The sequence below is a fragment of the Notamacropus eugenii genome, chromosome 3, assembly GCF_028372415.1.
Source record: "Notamacropus eugenii isolate mMacEug1 chromosome 3, mMacEug1.pri_v2, whole genome shotgun sequence".
Taxonomy (NCBI): domain Eukaryota; kingdom Metazoa; phylum Chordata; class Mammalia; order Diprotodontia; family Macropodidae; genus Notamacropus; species Notamacropus eugenii.
Window position 1 is genome coordinate 67,902,977 of NC_092874.1, and position 19,288 is coordinate 67,922,264.

The window sequence follows — 19,288 nt, forward strand, 5'->3', positions numbered from 1 at the left end:
ATAAAATAACTCTATATAATTCCTTTAATTTCATCGTCATTAGTGATACATACACTGTTTTCATTTTCAGTATAGTGATTGATTTTCTTCTTTCTTTTTAAAAATCATATTAACTAATGTTTTATTTGTTTTATTGTTTTTTTTTTCATAAAACTAACTCCTGCTTTTATCAGTTCAATGATTTTCTTACACTCGATTTTGTTACTCACCTTTAGATTTTAGGATTTCCAATTTGGTGTTTAATTGGGAATTTTTAGTTTCTTCCTTTTCCAGTTTTTAAAATTGCACATCCAATTCATTGGTTACTCTTTCTCTATTTTATTGATGTAATCATTTAAATTTTTCTCTGATCACTACTTTTGCGGTATCCCAAAGGTTTTGAAGTGTAGTCTCTTTATTGTCATTCTCTTTAATGAAATTATTGTTTCTATGATTTGTTCTTTAATCCACTAATTCTTTAATGTTAAGCCGTGTAGTCTCTAATTGGATTTCATTCTGTGTTTCCGTGGTCCCTTGTTAAATATAATTTTATTGCATTTTATTTCATTGAAAAGGATGCATTTAGTATTTCTGCTTTTCTGCATTTAACTACAAATTTTTTATGCCCTAATATATCGTAAATCTTTGTAGAAGTACAATATACTATTGATAAAAAAGGTATATTCCTTTCAATTCCTATTCAGTGCTTTCCAGATATTTATTATATCTAACTAATTTAAAATTCTATTTGCTTCCTTGATTTCTTTTTATTTATTTTTTTGGCTAGATTTATCTCATTCTAAGAGGGAAAGACTGAAGTCCCTTATTATTATAGTACTACTGTCTATATCCACTTATAATTCATTTAACTTTTCTTTTAAAAATTTAGATAGTATTTGCTGCATATGTCTAGTATTGATATTGCTTCATTGTCTATCATGTTTTTATTATAGTATAGTTTCCCTATTTATCTCTTTCAATTAAATTCTTTTTATTTAATGTTGTCTGAGATCATGATTGCTACCTCTGCCTTTTTACATCAACCAAAGCATAGTAAATTCTACTCTAGCCCTTTATTTTAACTCTGTGTGTATCTCTCATTTTTAAATGCGTTTATTGTAAACAACATATTGTCAAATTCTGGTTTTTAATCCATTCTGCTATCTATTTCTGTTTTATGGGTGAATTCATCCCATTCACATTCAAAACTAAAATGTTGAAAAAGTATGTGACTTACCAATTTGGATTATCCTGGTCCCACTTTTTGCAAATCTCTAGGAAGACAGAGATGGCACCAGCAAAACAACTAAAAAGTAAGTTTGATGCATATCGACAAATAGCTCGGTTGCCTCAAATACACACTGGACACTACTGCAGGTTTTTGCACCAGCATTTATTAATACTTCAGCAGCAATTTCAGGTTTTTGTTTCCATCAAGCTTCATGAATTTAATAATTGATTTTGTTTCTACCTAATATTTTTATTATGTCATTCCTCATTAGAGTATCTTCTAATTTTGTTGAACCAATTATCCAATTTTTAAAAAGCATCTCCTGATGTCAGAAATGAATGCAATACCTTGTACACCTCTGTAATAGCCAGAAGTTGGTGTTCTGAGTTATCTTTGACCTGCAGTATCATATATTAGCAATTTAGTTTTATTTACATTGATTTACATTAATGTATGATTTTGTTTTCACCTTGAAGATAACACTTACTGTTGTTGCTAAGCTCGGGAAATATGAGATACAGTTGAAATGAGGCTAGTGGCAGATTGGGCAGAACTTTGAATGGCAAACTGAGAAATCCAGATTTTACCTTGTAGACTATTACAAACTTCTGAACAAGGGAATAGTATAGTTAGAATGATATTTCAGGAAAATCTATCAGAAGTGTGTGGGATAGTTGGAGGGAAAATGATAGGGTGCAGAGATTTGATGCAGGAAAAGCAATTAGAAGTCTTTAGGTGATGGCAGCAGGATTAGAATACAACAACAGTAATGGCAGGTGATATTTTTATAAATATGATACTTTATGGCTTTTAGAATATTTTTGTCAAAGCGTTCTGTAAAGTAGGTAGTACAAACATTAATCTCTTAACTCAGAGAAATTGTGATTTGTGCATGGTCCACTAAGCACTGAATAGGAATGGAAAGGAATATACCTTTTTCTCAATAGCATATTGTACTTCTACAAAGATTGACCATATATTAGGAATGTTATCCTAAAAATAAGTGCTTTGATTTCTATCACTGCCTTCGTCATTTACCATTTCCTCTGACTGTCCCTCCAAAAGTGACTGAATGGTCATCAGAGTTGTGTTGGGGTCAAGTAATTTGATAAGAGGAACATCCACATTTTTGTCTTGGAAGAGCTTATTCTGCAGGGTCATAGCTGACATAGAGTCCATGCCCAGTGACATGAGAGAGGTGCTCATTGTAATGTCCTTGAGATCGGTATTACTGAGTTCACTTACTAGAGAATAGATGTAATCTTTAGTTACCATCTGAGATGAGTCTTGATGAGCCATGGTATTAGTTTCACCCAGTGTTTTGTATTCATTTAGTGCAAGATTAGCAAATCGGATTCTGAAAGATGGAAACTGACTAAAGAAATCATTCTTCATAATTTTAAAATCAAATTTAACGATGGCTTGCTGAGGTTTATTTAAAAGTAAGCCTTTTTCAAAATATTCATAAATTTCAGATTTCTGAAGAGTAAGTATTCCCTTGCTTGCTAGAAACTTCTGAAGATTCGTTTTGTTTAGCAATAGTCCAAGATTCAAGGCTCCCCAGTTAATGGATTGACCAGCAAGACCGCAGTTCCTCCGATAATGGCAGAAGAAATCTAGAAAGGAGTTAGCAGCAGCGTAATTAATTTGCATCGCATTGCCAAGGAACGAAGCAACAGATGAATGACAGACAAAATAATCCAGCTTATGCCCTCTAGTAGCACAATGAAGATTTATTACTCCTGCAACTTTGGGACTTAATACTTTCTCAAAGCGAGTGAGGTTCAGAGCTTCAAGATGTCCATCATCCAACACAACTGCGCTGTGAAACACACCTTTGATTGGAGCCTTTGGAAAGATGTTACCAATGGAAGTAATCACCTCGTTTACTTCAGAGTGAACACTCACATCACACTGCAAGCTGATGATCTTGGAGACGTTATTCTGATTTTCCAAAGACTGTATTTCCTGCTGTTGCTCGGCATTTGGACGCTTTCTTGAAAGAATCACCACAGAGCCGCCCCCGTTCTGGACAATAAATCTGACTGTTTCAAAGCCAAGGCCAGAGAGTCCACCTGCCACAATATAAACTGCATTTGGCTGAAAGAATTTCTTTCTTGCTGCATTTTTAGGTATTTCTGAAACTTCAGTTTCTGATAATCTTCTTTTCAATACGACTAGCAAGAGGGCTGGGCAAGTGAAGTAGGAGAGAAAAGACGGCTCTGGGAATGCAAGAGACCCAATGGATTGAAAAATAGAATAGGTGAAGTTTGTGTTCTTTGGAAAAGTCATTGATTTTGCCCACTGGAAGACAGCTCTATTATTGTGTATTAAAGTTGATTTCTGAAAAATTAAACTGACGTTGAGGGTGTGAACCTGGATATGATCAGGATTGTTATGAAATAGCTGCTGCAGAAATTCAGGCTGGTGACTCCCGTGTAGAACCACCAGGTACCTGTGGTTTGAAAGGTCAGACAGAATTTCCTTGGAGGAGCTAGTTAACGAAGGCAGAAGTATGAGTGCCTGACATTGTTTCACAATTTTGTGTAGATCAGGAGAGGGTGAGAGAAGACGGGCTTTCCAGCCCATGTCGTTAGCTGCCAAAGTCAGTACTTGACCTAAAATGGATCCTGGATGAGTACAGATAACAGCTAAAGAGGCAAACTTCTTTGGTCTTGGCAATATCTGAGTGAAAATTTTCCATGCTATTATGAAATATGAAACACAGGGTGTATTTCTAAAAATTGGTAATTTCTTGGTTTTGAAACAGCTCATCTCGGAAATTAAGACCCTTGATGATGCAACAACTGGGAAGCATGTGGCAATGTGATCACCAACCTCTACTTCTTTCACTCCTTTGCCTATCTTGGTTACTGTACCACTGAAGTCCAGGGCTAGCAACTGATGTTTTTCCACAGTGTGCTCTGTCCAATACAGAGTGTTTCCAAAGGTCGAACTAGAGATGCTAACAGGAAAGTAGTCTTCTGAATGGATACATATGCTCTCAACTTGAACTTCAATAGTGTGGTTTTCAAGGTGAATGATTTCAGGTTCTGTTACCTGAGCAGACAGATCTATTGCCTTATATGGATCTGCTGTGTATAAAGTAAACATTCCTGAAGTCTCTGGATCCTTGGGAAGTTGACTGTCAGAAGGCAGTTCAAAGGGAGTGCGCCTGACTTCAGTAATGTACATTCTTCCCTGATCAATCCAGAGTTCAGGATAATCTTCCCCCTTATATTTAATGACAGCTTCTGCTAAACTTGCTATGTTCTGTGTAGTTGTATAGCTGATATCTATCATTTTAAATGTGATTTCTGGAACTTCTACAAAACAGCACCTTGTCATGCCAGACAGAGCAAAGCCAGGATTAATGTGATCAACGATGTTTGAGGTGGTTCTGTAAGTGATTAGTGTCACAGAAGAATGAGTGTTCTGCTCCCTCAAGGCCAAAATAACTTGACGAAATGTCTCACAACACTTAGCTGACTCTTTCATGATTGCTATTCCTGGGGAGTTTTCATTAAATTTTTGGATTCCCCACATGAATAATACATTGTGGAAGCCCTGAATTGTTTTTCTCATTATATCTCTTTCTGATTTTTCAAATTTTTGAATTGTTTCCCACTCTTCAAATATAATATACTTGGACTGACTGTGCAAGTATTTTTTTAGCTGTTGAGCTATTCCAAATTTGTCAGCAAACACCAAGAATTGCGGTGATTCAAGTGAATAGTCAGCTGCTGGAACTGGAGAGATTGGTATCCATTTATTTTCAAACAAGAAGTCATCATTAGCAGATGCTTTTGTCATATATGTGTTCCTAACATGCTTCAATTCTGCCAAAATCTGGCCATGTTTATCTGTAAAAAATCCACAGGTCTCTAAGTAGTTCTCAGTGGACTTGTTGGCTTTCATATATATCTTCATTTCCTCTTCCAGGGATCTGAAGACCACAAGGCTGCCTATGGAAGAAGGAAATGCAGGCTTTCCTCTAGTTTTTGTGGCTCTGCTGGCAATAACAGCTGTCATCTGCAGGAAGCAGTCTAGCACCACGGGGTGAATGTGATAGTCATGCATTTCCCTTCTGGTTGCCTCATTTACTCTAAGGGTTGCGATGCCTTCCTTTAGCTCATCACAGTATGAAATGTCACCTAGTTGTTTAAAAATGGCACCATATTGAAAACCAATAAGAGAAAGAGTTTCATAAACTTCCTCCATGGCTAAGACTGACTTACACCTTTGAAAGATGTTATCAAGAGAGACAAGTTTGCTTTTGTTTACATTTCCTTCTGGTATCTTTGTAACTTGTCCTGTTGCAAAAGCTACAGATGATGAAGAGAGTATTTTGAATTCAGTTGCTGTCTTTTTCAATTCAAGTTTGACCTGCAAGTCAAGGGAATCTTGGTTTACCACACAGGGAGATACAAAATTGATGCTCAGCTGACATGCACTTACTGGTATTTTAGGGCTTGAGTTGATCATTATCGAAGCTAAGCCAACTTCAGCAAAAAGGGCCCCTGGAACCAAAGGCACACCATTGTTTTTGTGCTCATAAACATAGGGTGCTGTATTCTGAGATATTGTGCAGGTGATTTCCAAGTTGTTATTTGCACTGCTAATGAGAGGATGATTGGAACTGGCTCTGCTGTGCTGCTGCTGAATGCTTTTCAGGTATGTGTTGAGATTCTGACGATCAAATTTATATCTTGGATATTCTGTTGGAACTGCCTTCAACCCAATGTAGAAGTGTGGCCAATTGATATTATATCCCGATTCAAATAGATTTTCTACCAGTGCAAAAAGGGTCTCATAATCTTTCTCTGTTTTCAGTGCAGGCAAAACAACACTTTGTTTTCCTAAAGTCTCTTTAATATTCCTTTGTAATACTTGTTTAGGGGCTATTTCAATGAACATTATGTTATCCTTTCCTTCAGCTGAAGCTTTGATGGCCTGTGTGAAAGCAACTGGTTCTCGAATGTTCCTGGCCCAATATTTACCTGTCGCGAAATCCTCTCCAGAAGCTCTTTGTCCTGTCACTGTTGAGATAATTTCCACTTTTGGTTCCTGTTTCACCAAATCCTTTATACTCTCTGTAATGTCCATGATTATTGGGTCCACCATATGACTATGATAAGCAACAGGAACTTCTAACTCAAAGAGAAATATATTCCTTGCCCCAAATTTCTGAAATAGTTCTTCACGAAGTGCATTTATCACAACTGCTTCTCCAGACAACGTACAGGAATTCGGACTATTGAAGGCTGCAACGCATACCTTTCCAGAATGGGGGGCTAAGGATTTTGAGATTTCCTCTGTGGGAATGTTTCCAACTACTAGCATTTTCCCCCCAGTAACTTTTGCCTGGAAGTTACTCCTGAAGTAAATAATCTTCACAGCATCCTCAAGGGTAAGATGCCCTGCACAGTGGGCAGCAGCTATTTCCCCCACTGAGTGTCCCACAATAGTAAGAGGTTCAATGCCCCAGAACTTCAGGAGGGATGCTAAAGCCACCTGGATTAGGAAGAGGAGGGGTTGGGTGATTTCAGGTCTTGAAAAATCATCAAATTCTTCCTCTATTAAATCCAGCAACCTGATAGGTGCATATTGCAGAAACAAATTGGAGACTTCTTGGCATTTTTCTCTGAACACTGGTTCTGACCTAAGCAAGACCTTGCCCATCCCCTTGTAATGGGCCCCATTACCACAGAATACAAATACTAAGTGGGGAGTCCCTTTTGCGTGAGATATTTGGACTTCTGTAGCTGAAATAAGTTGTTGCTCCAGATTTCCTAGGGAAGTTGTCACAAAAGCTTTTCTGTATTTGTAGTTGGCATGGCTTCTTCTACAGGCAGATGTGTAGGCCAGACTCTGTAAAGATACGTGGTCATTCTGATGCATTTGTTGAGCTGTGTCTTCCATTATGAACTTGAGGGACTTACTGGAAGCTGCAGAAAGTACAACTATTTCATAGGGTCTTTTAGAAGGTATATACTGAGACTGCTGTTTAAACTGCTCAACTATAATGTGGGCATTGGTCCCTCCAAATCCAAAGCTGTTTATGCCAGCGACTCTGCCAAATTCTGTGGACTCTTCCCATTTCTCTACTGTTGTTGGAATGGAAAGATTTAATTTTTCTATATTTATGCTACTCCCACTCTCTGAATAGTGGAGAGATGGGACAATCTTTTCATGTTTCATCATCAAAACAACTTTAATTAGGCCTGCTATTCCAGCAGCTGACTCAGTATGACCAATGTTGCCTTTCACTGAACCAATTTTCAGAGGAGGTGCGCTTCTCGATCGTCTCCTGCCAATAATGTTGCCTATGCTTTCTGCCTCAGTACGGTCTCCAACAGCTGTTCCTGTCCCATGAGCTTCGATGTATTGTACAACTGATGGGTTGATATGACTTGAGTAAATGCTCTCTAGGAGTTTCTCCTGTTGCATCTGAGAGGGCCTGGTGATAGGAGTTACTGATCGTCCATCCTGATTCACTGCACTGAAGCTGATAACGCCCCAGATTTTGTTGCAGTCTTCCAGTGCCTATAATAGTAAATTAAATTTAGGTAGCTGCAATGATATTTAGTTAGCAATAATTTCTGAATAAAAGTAATTTCCAAGAAAACCTCCACCTTCCCACCAAATGTCATTTGGCAGTCAACATTTTCATCTTATCTAAGCAATTTAATTTCAAATTTTAATATAAAATTTTTTATGTCAGAGTAATGAATTGAGATGTACCATGGATTAATGAAAAGAATTCAGGAATAGGAGTGATAGTTTATGAGTGATATTCCCAGTTTTACTACTAACTAGTTTTGTGGAGCTAGAGAAGTCATTTATCTTTCCTGTGTCTCAGTTTATTAATTTTGTGGAATACTTAGTGATTCTACATAATATGTTTCAAAACAATTTCATTCAAGATGTAGCTACTATATATTGTTTAATGAGAAGTATGGGATTATTTGTAAATAATGTTACTAGGAAACATATTGGATCAATTAGATTGTACTGTAAGATGCTTGTTGGTTTTCATTTTCCATATTATTGTCCATGTGGATGAGAGGAGAGAAATTTGGCCTTAAAGTTAGGAACCACTGAGTTCAAATCCTGCCTTCAACACAAGCTAGCTTTGTGATCCTGGGCAAGTCACTTATCCTGTCAATTCCCAAGGCAACTTTCTAAGATTAGAAATTGCAGAGAATCTGGCTATTTGCAATGCTAGGGGGTTGTTTTCATTGGTGAGTTTTCTGTATTTTCAGTAAAAGACAAAAGAAGACCTAAGACATTGACCCTGTACTTTATGGGAAGCATATTAATACTTACCTGGTCCATCACTGAGCCAACTTTTAAAAATAGTGGGTATATCCATGTACTTTGAAGTCTATTAAGTATTTTCAGAATGAAAATCAAAGACCTATCTTTTATATCCCTATATAATTTTTCTGATAAGGGATTTTCTTATCAAAATTATATTGTTGGAGATTCAGAGGAAACAGAGTTCTCAACATCTCTTCTAGGAACACAAGAGAAAAGAAAAATTGCTTAGAAAAATAAAGAAAATAAAAACCAACCAAAAAGAGAAAATATAATTTTGGGGAAAAAAGCAATGCTGTGGAGACACTAACCCTCCCTCAATATCACCAGAAGCAAAATGGAAAACATGCAAGGCATTTGGAGAGAGCCTTACACAGATAAACAACAAAAAATTTGTAATTAAGCAGAAGTCATACTGACAAGAATGTCACAAGACCAAATAAAATATCTTATATATATAAATTTTAAAAATCATGGAAGGAACTTAAGTTAGAACTACAAAATGGTTTATAGATCAGGAGATGATAGTGCAGTAAACTAACAAAAATTGACACTAGAATTGAATTCCATTCAGTTCAACATGAATTTTTGAAGTTCTTGCATATCATAAGCACTATTCTAGGTGCTGGCGACCCAAAGGCAAAAATGAAGCAGTACCTGCCTTTAAGGAGCTAATGTTCTTCTAGGAGTCACAAGATAGATTAAAATCTGAAGGGGTCAATAGAATCAATCAAAATGAACTTATACGCAGATACAGCAGAAAGTGGAGTTGCAGAAAGTGGAAAGAAATGGAAAAAAAAACTGACTAAGGTAATTAGTAAATTATCCAAAGAATGGAAAAAACATTCAGAGTTAAAGAACATGTACTGGGGGATAGGTGAATAGTGTAATACATTCTCAATCTACCTCATAGGGTAGTGGTGGAAGGAGTCTAGTGAATTTTAAAATGCTTTCTGATAGATCTATATGTCATGTGGCATCATATAAGCTATTATTAAATAGAAAAAAAATCAATTCTGTGGACGTTGGGCACTACTGAACTTTCATGATGGAAACTTTAGAAAAAAACTCATACCTTCTTTAGTGGCTTCAGTAAGACAATACCACAGCCTTCTCCTCTTCCATAGCCATCTGCGCTTTTAGAAAAGGGTCTACTCATCCCCTCAGGAGATATCATTTTGGCTTTACTTAATACTACATATAGTGTAGGGTCTAAAATACAGCTCACACCTCCACAAAGAGCTGCCTCACAGTCTCCTGCAATGAAATAATAAATAAGGGAATCAATTCTTTGAAATTCTTCATTGTTCTTGCTGATCCCCTTCTCCCATCTTCCCTCACCATGTAACTGGCCTAGGGCCATTACTTCAAATCTAGTCTTATAGCAGCGGTCTTCTGGTTCAACAGGCCCAACTTTTCTCCATTCCAGGTTTGATGTGATCTCTTCCACCTGTCAGCTTCTATGAGGTTTTATGGTATCTCTTATTTTTTTTTCATATTTTTACTTTACTTTATAATATTCATTCTTATTATGCAGATATATTAAGAAACCCTTGCTGTTCTGCACACAGGCCTTAACTTTTCCTCCTTGTCCATATTTCCAATTTCTCACAATTTACAATTAACAGACTCTCTCTCCTTGAGTTCAGCTGATTTTATTACAGTGGTTGCAATAAAATGAGGCATGAGACCTCTCCTCCCTCCCTCCTTCCTTCCCTCCTTCCTTTCTTACATCCTTCCATCCATCCTTCCTTCCTTCCTTCCCTCCCTCCCTAATTGAGTCATGTACCTTTCTACTTATGTATGATATCCCCACTTCTAGATTATAATTTCTATGAAGGCAAGGACTATGTATTATGTTTCTCCCTGAACTCTTAAAAGAAAATCTGCACTAAATAAAAGTTCATTGAAATGAATTGAGAGTGCATCCTCTGTTTATGGACAAAGCAATATGCTTGGCATTGTAACAGGATACAAACATATTTAATTCATAGTCCTTGTTCTCAAGAGGCTTATTATAGTCTCGTAAAGGACATAATACAGCAAAGGTTACATTGCAAAGCAGTTTGTGATCTCTCATACGAATGGCACTAGCAAATACTCAATTCTCTTTCTGCTGTTTCTGCTATTTATGCTGATAGCGTGATCTTGTCCTGGCTGGTTCTCCTTCTTCAGAACCTAATTATTTCTCTATATTCTCAAGGTTCTTACTTGAAAACTCCCATAGGTATTCTCCTACATATTGGCCACTCCTTTCTCTAAACATTAGAGCATTGAGAGTACCCATCTTATTATTTAAAAGTTGGTTATATACTGTCTTTTATTGATATCTACTTGTTTCATGTCTATCAGTCTTACTTTTCCACAGGATTGTAAGCTTCCTGGGGCAGGTGTCATGCTTTTCTCCCAGTTTTTAAAACACTTTTATTTAAAGTTTTGAGTTCAAAATTCTATCCTTATCCGTGGCTGTAACCACTTAATGACTGGCATAGAGTGATTATCAATAGTAAGAGTTTCTGTGTCTCTCCCAGTTTGATTTAGTTATTTTTCCTTTTTCTCATTAAAGGGGCCATTCCCTGACTATTTCTTGAAGAGACCTATTCACTAAATGGGTGTTACCTCCCCCTAAGTGAGTATGTGAAAAGACCTAGCATAAAAAGGCCAAGGTCTCCCATTGCATCCTGGGCCATCTCCAGTCATCCTGATGAATATCTGGTCACTGGATCCAGATGGCTCAGGAGGAGAAAGTGAGGTTGGTAACCTTGCACAGCCCTCCCTCCCTCAAAACAAAGTCACATGCAAGTCATGTCATCATTTCTCTGATATCATGGTCTTCTTCGAAAATGAAGGATGAACCTAATAACAATAACAACCAATCAGATATAGGTTATACATGTGCAATTATGTAAACTATGACTATTGTCTAAGGTTTTCCTCTCCAAAGGTCAAAAATGTAATTTTGTGTATTGTGGTGCCATGATGTGCACATTTGGGTGATTCACTGTGCAATGTTTTGATTGACTGTAAGAGGTTAAACTAAATTTTTAAAATGTTTGTGGCTATGAATATCACTTTTTCACTCTCACCCACTTGTATCTCTACCCCTACTACCACCATGGCTGTAGTCATAATTTCCAAAAATATAAACTCCTATTAGGAGCTGGGGATATAAAAAAGTATAGGACATAGTTTCCCCCTCCAGGTGCTCTTTATCTAGGTGGATAGATATGACATATCCATTAAAATGTAAACAACAGCACAAGGTTAGCATATGACATGATATAGCACAGCAGTGTTTTTTAGGCTGCTCAAGTCCAAAGAATACCTTGTTTAATTGCGAGGGAGGCAAAATGTAGAGCAACAAGAGATGATGAACAGGCAGTATCTATGGAAAGAGATGGTCCAGTTAAGTGAAAAACATATGAGATCCTGTTTGCAGCAATACTTGCTGGAGATCCAGTGACATCATAATGGTTCACAGTATTTGAAAAGTTGTGAGTCATAGTTGCAAAGTCTTGATTCATAAGACCTGTAAAAAATGCAAAATTTAAACCAAAGAGTTATAACAGATTTATGAGAAAGCAAAATAATAAAAATGAACTCTAAGCTTTCATTTACTTTTCAAATTTAATGAAATTTCACTCTTCCTCTCTCCATTTCTTCCTTCCCTTCTTTCTTCCTTCCTCCCTTCCATAAATATTGGCTTAGTTTATATAGGACTCTCTTTCTACCTTATGCATATGTATTATTTCTCTTACTTTGCATTCTAACGTATGTGAGGTAAAGCATTTTACCTTGTATATCTTTCTAGCATCTAATGCAACATTTCTATGTATAGTATGCACCAAAGAAATGTTTTGTTTAAATTATAGTTGAGTTTATTCTATTATATACCAGGTAGTATCCTAGGTGCTGCTCAGAATACAAAGATTTATTAAGACATTTGTTCCTGCACTCAAGAGGTTTATAGTCTAATAAAGAATATTATATAACACAAGTAATACATCACAGGGCAGTAAACAGCATATCATATGAATGATACCATAATGTCCAAAATTCTTTTAGATAGGACCAGTTAACCTCCAGCTTACAGACTGAGTTTCACCCTTATCCCTTGAACAAATAAGGTTTAAATCCTTGGTCAGGGCCCTGAATTATTCTGTCTTGTCATCTCAAGAAGTGAGGCCCTACTTTTGACCCACAACTCCTTTGGTTAAAAGTCTGCCATTGATGACTGAATACTGACTTGCCTGAACATTCCCATACTAGCCAGTACCAGATTTTTCTTTCTTAGATTCCCAAGACTTACCAAAGATAGTCTCAGCTATTCATTTTCTGCTATCCTGTCCTGTAATTATACCCTTCTGCTCTGAATCCTTCTGATGCCCACTTCTAGGACTATCCTGGATGAATCTGTATATTCCAGAAGATCCTTCAGGTTCTATTCACCCTAACATGCAATCCTCCTAATTAGTCTCCCTGTATCAAGTCTCTCCCATCTCTAGTCCATCCTTCAGCTGCCAAAATGATATTCCTAAAAAATATGCCAACTCTTATGTTTGGTTTTGGAAGTCTAGCATCACCCAGTGCGGATCTACCTTTCCAGTATTATTGTACATTACTATTCTTCATATAGACAGACTGGTCTTTGTGCTGTAAAAACTCCATTTCCCACATTCATGACCTTGGATAGCTCCATGCCTGGAATGCATTACCTCCACACCTCTTAACATCCTTAATTTAAAACTCAGTTCAAGTTAAATGAAGACTTTTCCAATTCACTCCTTCCCCTCCCCAGCCAGGAACTAGTGTCTCCCTCAAAAAAACTACCATGTATTCATTTTTATATATTTAATGTATGCTTACTAATGAGCTTGCCATTTTCACAGATAAAATATAAGTTCCTTGAGGGCAAAAGCTTTTACTTTTGTGTCTCTTCACAGGATCTAGCACAGTCCATGGAAGTGCTTACCAAATACACGTACATTGATTGATGAAAGTACTCAAAGAATAGGACCTCAAAGGAAGAAGAGGCAAAATGCTTGGAGAATACACTCCAGAAAAATGAGAGATTATTTCTCATTAGGTTAGGAAAAGTTAATTAAAGACATAATACTTAATCAGGGGGTTGGGAAATGAGTATGAATTAGCTAGTCAGATGTGGCACTGTAACTTGCCACAATGTGGTATATCTTTAAGTATGAGAAATAGCTATCCAAAAATGGAATGGGTTTGGGATGATATCAAAAGGATTCATACTTTGGGTAGGCATCAGCCAGTATTAGATTAAATGACTTATGAGATATTTTTTAGTCTAAATTTCAATGTTTCTAAGTAATAAGGGTCTGCACTAAGGTGGTGGAAATAGAAGTAGAGAGGAAGAAATCAATGTGAAAAAGAAGAATTGACAGAATTTTGTTATTAGCTATGGAGAACAAATGTGAGGGAAGAATGAAAGATTACAATGTTCCCAGCACATTATAAGCACTTAATTAATGCTTGTTGATTGATTTTGTTTTTGTTTTGTTTTGACTGATTGTTTTTAAGACTGGATGACTGAGAGAATGATGATGTCATGTACAGAAATAGGGAAATCAGAAGAAGGGGATTTGGGGGGTGAAGTTAGGGAAGGTAAATGGTTAAGTTCAGTTTTAGTTGTGTTGAATTTGAGGTCCTGGAAGACTATCCAAATGGAAATTCCCAGCAGACAATAAAAAATGTGGACAAGGACTTCAAAAGAGAAGTCAGAGATGGAGCAATAAATTTGAGATGTAATTTTAGAAGTCATGAGAATGGATTAGGTCTCTAAAGGAAAGACTATAGAGAAAAAAAAGAAGGTGGCCAAAGACAACACCTTCAGAAAAATTCACATTTGAGGTGAGGAGAAGGAACACCAACAGGGGAAGATGTCAGAGAAAGACTAGTCAGAGGATTAAGTAAAAAACCAGAGGAATGTTATTGGAGTGAATGGAAAAGAGTACTTCAAGAAAAATGGGGTATTCAGCTATGCCAAATTATACAGAGGTTAAATAGAGGGTGAACTGAAGGAGATCCATTGAATTTGGCAATAAGGTATTAGTGATGTTTAAGAGAGAAATTTCAATAGAGTGATGGGGTCAGAAGCCACATTACAGAGGGATAAGGAGTAAATAGGTGGTAAAGACATGAAGACAGTGACCATCTACTAATCTTCTGAAAAATTTCTTGATTAACATGTAGACTTATTTCTACTAGAAACCAGAGAAATTTGATTTAAGTATCTACATGTGGGTAGGTAGACATTACTCTGGGTTTCCCAAATTCCTGTACCTTTTGAATGGCTTCCCAGAGAAGTGGCAACTTATCTGGCCCAGACTTGTGGTCCTGATTGAAAGCCAAGGAGAAAAAACAGAAAAATGGAAATAAAGAGTACAATAAGGTGAAGAGACTCCTGGAACCCACTCACCCTTACTGTGTTTATTCCTCTTTCGTGGGAGAGTAATCTGGAAGCTCACCTGGGCGAGGTTTTGGTAGAGGTGCAGTATTTCTAGCCTCCTCTCTCTGAAAAAGGGAACTTTTTCGAATTTCCCAATTAATCATTTGCTTCTTACCTCTCCAATCATATCAGAGGTTTTATGTGGGGCAGGGCTTAGAAACATTCAGTTTCTGTCCCTTTTACAGGAACATGCCAAAGCATCTTTTGCAAGCTTTTTTCTTTTACTATTTACTTTCATTCCATATGATTTGAAGCTATTGTTTTTAAAACTCCATGCCTTATCTGTGGATGCACAGAGTAAGCTCGAGAGCAGGAAATCCAATACCCAAGTGGGGAAAGCAAGTTTCAGTTTCTCTTCTAAGTAGGAGAAAGCCAATTAGAATGAGAAAGATTGTCCATATCTAGACTTATTTCCCTTTTCTTTTGAATTCTGGAGCAAATGAACAAATAAAGGACAAACTCCCAGGCTGCCTGGTACTAGGGTTGAAAGCATTTTGCCTAATAGCATTTAGTGTGTTACTATTGCTTTCAGATTTGGAGGAGGGAAGAGGGGGACTGATGGTGTATGCCTGACCTCTAGCAAGGCAGACTGCCCACCTGGATTGACTAGGTGTTCAATTACTACTGACCCTTCTTTCTCCTTCCTTTAAAGACACCTCTCAAACCCAGGTATTACAAAAGGAAGATCTGTTAATAGTTGAAGAGTATAGCAGTGTCTAGATGATATAGGATTTTTTTATCCACATAGAAACATCTGTGTTCTTAGAATTAGTATAAATTGTTAGGATCAACAATAAGGCATTGTGTTAGGTCCTGTAAAGAGAGACAAAAATAAAAGTCTTTGCCCTCAAGGAACTTACATTTTATTTGTGAAAATGACAAGTTCATTAATAAGCATATATTATATTAAATACACAAAAAATGAATATATGGTATATTTTTTTTAAGGGAGACAGTAATATCTGGGAAATCAGGAAAGTCTTCATTCAACTTGAGCTGAGCTTTAAATCAAGGATATTAAGAGGTGAATGTGTGAAGGTGGTGCATTTCAGGCATGGAGCTATCCAAGTTCATGAATATGGCAAATGGAATTCTGTACAGCACAAAGACCAGTTTGTCTATATGAAGGGCATTAAAGTATAGTAAAGCTGGAAAGGGAGATTGGTGCCAGGTTTTCTAGGCTTTCAAGGCCAAACATAGAAGTTTGTATTTGATCTTCGAATTAATTAGGAACCACTGGAGTTTATTTAACAAGCAAATGATATGATAAGTTGTTTAGGAATATGACTTTGGCAGCTAAAGGATGGACTAAAGATGGGAGAGACTTGATAAATGGAGACTAATTAGGAAGGTTGCACGCTAGGGTGAACAGAGCCTGAAGGATCTTCTGGAATAAAATGATCTAAGAAAGTCCTGGAAGTGGGTATCAGAAGGATTCAGAGCAGATGGGTAGAATTATAGGACAGTATTTCAGAAAATGAATGACTGAGGAGGAGCTCACCTGGTGGAGACTTTGGTATGAGTGGAGAAAACTCCTAGAACTTCCTTTTAGGTGAATCATTCTTGCTACCTAGGTGCTAAACTCACTTGCTTCTGAACTATTGCAAGACTGAAAGGGCTTCCAGTTCCCTTTAATTTTAGGAAAAGTGCACTAAGTCCAATTGATTACACTATTTTAGTTTCTTGGTCCTGATGATTTTGCAGAATTTTTTGCTCTCTAAGTTGGAAAGGCTGTGAAAAAAATCACTGCTAGGTTGTTATCTCACCAACAAAAACACCGATTCTGGATCCTGCCACATCCTCTGTTGGGATTCCAGCATCCTCCAGGGCTCTATAGGAACATTCTAGGAGTAATTTTTGTTGTGGATCTATGCGTTCAGCTTCTGAATCACTGATTCCAAATAATTTGTTGTCAAATTCATTAAATCTGTGAAAGAAAAAAGCCTGAAATAACTTCTGATACCACATTTTAAAATTCTTAATACTTCAAAGGTCTTGAAGTATTTTTGAAAGCATATGCTTGGGAGAGGATTCTGGAAAGATAGCAGAGTAGGTTAGAAAATTCCAAGCCCTCCGTATTTCTCCCACAAATGAGATAATAATAGCACTTCAGAGAAAACGTAGAGTAGTAAAAGTAAATAAGAGTAGGGGCATAACAGTAGTCCTTTTGGGACAAAATCCCAGGATGAGGTTTGATCCCTGTGAAGTGTAAAAACCTCCAGGCTAGGTCTGCTTAAACAACAAGCAGCAAGCCTTGGGGTTAGCTGAGTGGGGAGGCTGCTTCAGGCCCAGCCATAGGAACTTTTACCTCAGGACAGTGAAAGGAGCTGGGCATCTGAGCCAGGCAAGATCAAGGGAAACTCAGTTGACAAGGAAAGCCAGACCCAGATGTGCTGTGGACATGTGACTGGGGGCAAGAAGAAACCAGCACATGCCCAGTGAGTACAGTAGTGGTGGGGTATGGACACTGATGGCCATGGGCACTTACTCAAGGCCGGAGTTCTTGGCTTCAGTTCCAGGCCAGAGGTGAGAACTGAAGGAAGACCTGAGACCAGTGCCCATACCCCAGTGCTAGAGGTGATTACAAAAACTAAGCTGCTTCATATTTTTAAAAATGGACAGGCAATGGAGAAAGAATCCAACCATGAGAATTACTATTAAAATAGAGATGACTGGGACTCATCTTTAGAGAAGGATACCAAAGCAAAGAAACCCTCTTCTAACCCAAAGAGTAATGTCAAATGGTCATCTGCCCCAAAAGAATTTGTAGAAGGACTTAAAAATGCTTTAAAAATCAAATGAGAGAGATTGAGGGGGAAAACTTAAAAAAAAATCCAAGAAAAGCAAGTAGATTATGAAAAGAAAGTCAACCAAGCAGAACAGGAAATTGAGAATCTTAAGGAAGAAAACAGCTCCTGGAAAATCAGAATTGAGCTACTGAAGTTATAAGAGATAAAGAAATAACAGAACAAAAAAGAAAGATTGAAAAAATAGAAGAGAATGTGAAACATCTCTGAAGAAAAACAACTGATCTGGAGAACAGATCAAGAAAAGAAAAATGTAAGAATACTTGGACTACCTGAAAGATATATAAAAGAATCTTGATACAATAATACAAGAAATGATTAAAGAAAATTGTCCTGAAGTGTTAGAATAAGAGGGGAAAGTAGAAATAGAAAAAAATCACCAATCACCACCTGAAAGAGATGCTACAAGGAAACTCACAGGAATATTATAGTCAAATTCCAAAAACTCCAGCTCAAGGATAAAATGTTATGAGCAACAAGAAGAAAACCAATTTAAATAGGGTGGTGCCACAAGAGTCATACAAGATCTAGCAGTGGCAACATTAAAAGACTATAGGACTTGGAACACTATGTATTGAAGAGCAAAAAAACTGGGATTCCAACCAAAAATATCATACCTAGCAAAGCTAAGCATAATTCTGAATGAAAAAATTTTTTTAATGAATTGTCAGACTTTCAGAATTTTGTTTAAAAAAACTGAACTTAATAGAAGATTTGACATACAAGAATCAAGGAAAATATAAAATACATACCAAAGATCAATGACAAAGGACTCATAAAGGACAGACTATTTACCTTTTACATATGTAAAATGTGTGTCTAAGATTGTTATCAGCAATTAGGTAGTTCAAAAGAAAGATTGGGATAGACGTGAGTATGACATGGTTTTAAAAACCTGTAGGAACAACTAAAAAGAGTAATTGTCTCATACAAATGAGGTGCAAAAGGGAACCAACACAGAGGAACTGGATGGGGAATGGGGCTGGTAATCCCAGAAACCTACTTGGGTTCAAGAGGTGCAATACATACATACATACATACATACATACATACATACATACATACATACATATATACATATAAAATAGTATAAATAAGTTAAAAGGGGTTATAGAAAGGTGTTTAGATTAATGGGAATGGGAGGATAAGGCAGGGATCCTGGAGGGGGTAGGTTAAATAGTAGGAGGACAAGGTAGTGGGTAGAAGTAAAATAGAGGAGTCAGGAGGGATAGGAAATGAGAGATACACAGAAATATAAAATAAAGATCAGAAGAATTTGTTAGGGTTAAAAGGAGAAAGGGTAGTAACCATGATCTCAGACAAAGTTAAGGCTAAAATAGATTTAATCAAAAGAGAAAAACAGGAAAACTATGCTATGTGTCAGTTGTTTTGGATTATTTAAAACAACTAGATAGTATAAGCTGGGAATATTGCTGTGGAGTAGCAAATGATCAGTTTGTGGACTTGGAAAAACAT

General features: G+C 36.9%; 1 protein-coding gene across 1 annotated transcript in view; it reads right to left on the reverse strand.

Moving 5' to 3' along the window:
* Positions 1–1,353: 1,353 nt before the first annotated feature.
* The window catches only part of LOC140532842 (phenolphthiocerol/phthiocerol polyketide synthase subunit C-like), a 29,597-nt gene continuing 11,662 nt past the window's right edge, over positions 1,354–19,288 (reverse strand). Inside the window, exons 4-7 of the mRNA XM_072651810.1 lie at positions 16,772–16,932; positions 11,856–12,059; positions 9,606–9,787; positions 1,354–7,756 (exon numbers count right to left, since the gene is read on the reverse strand). Coding sequence (XP_072507911.1) covers positions 2,204–7,756; positions 9,606–9,787; positions 11,856–12,059; positions 16,772–16,932 — 6,100 coding nt within the window. The 3' untranslated portion in view covers positions 1,354–2,203. The remainder of the gene's footprint in view (positions 7,757–9,605; positions 9,788–11,855; positions 12,060–16,771; positions 16,933–19,288) is intronic.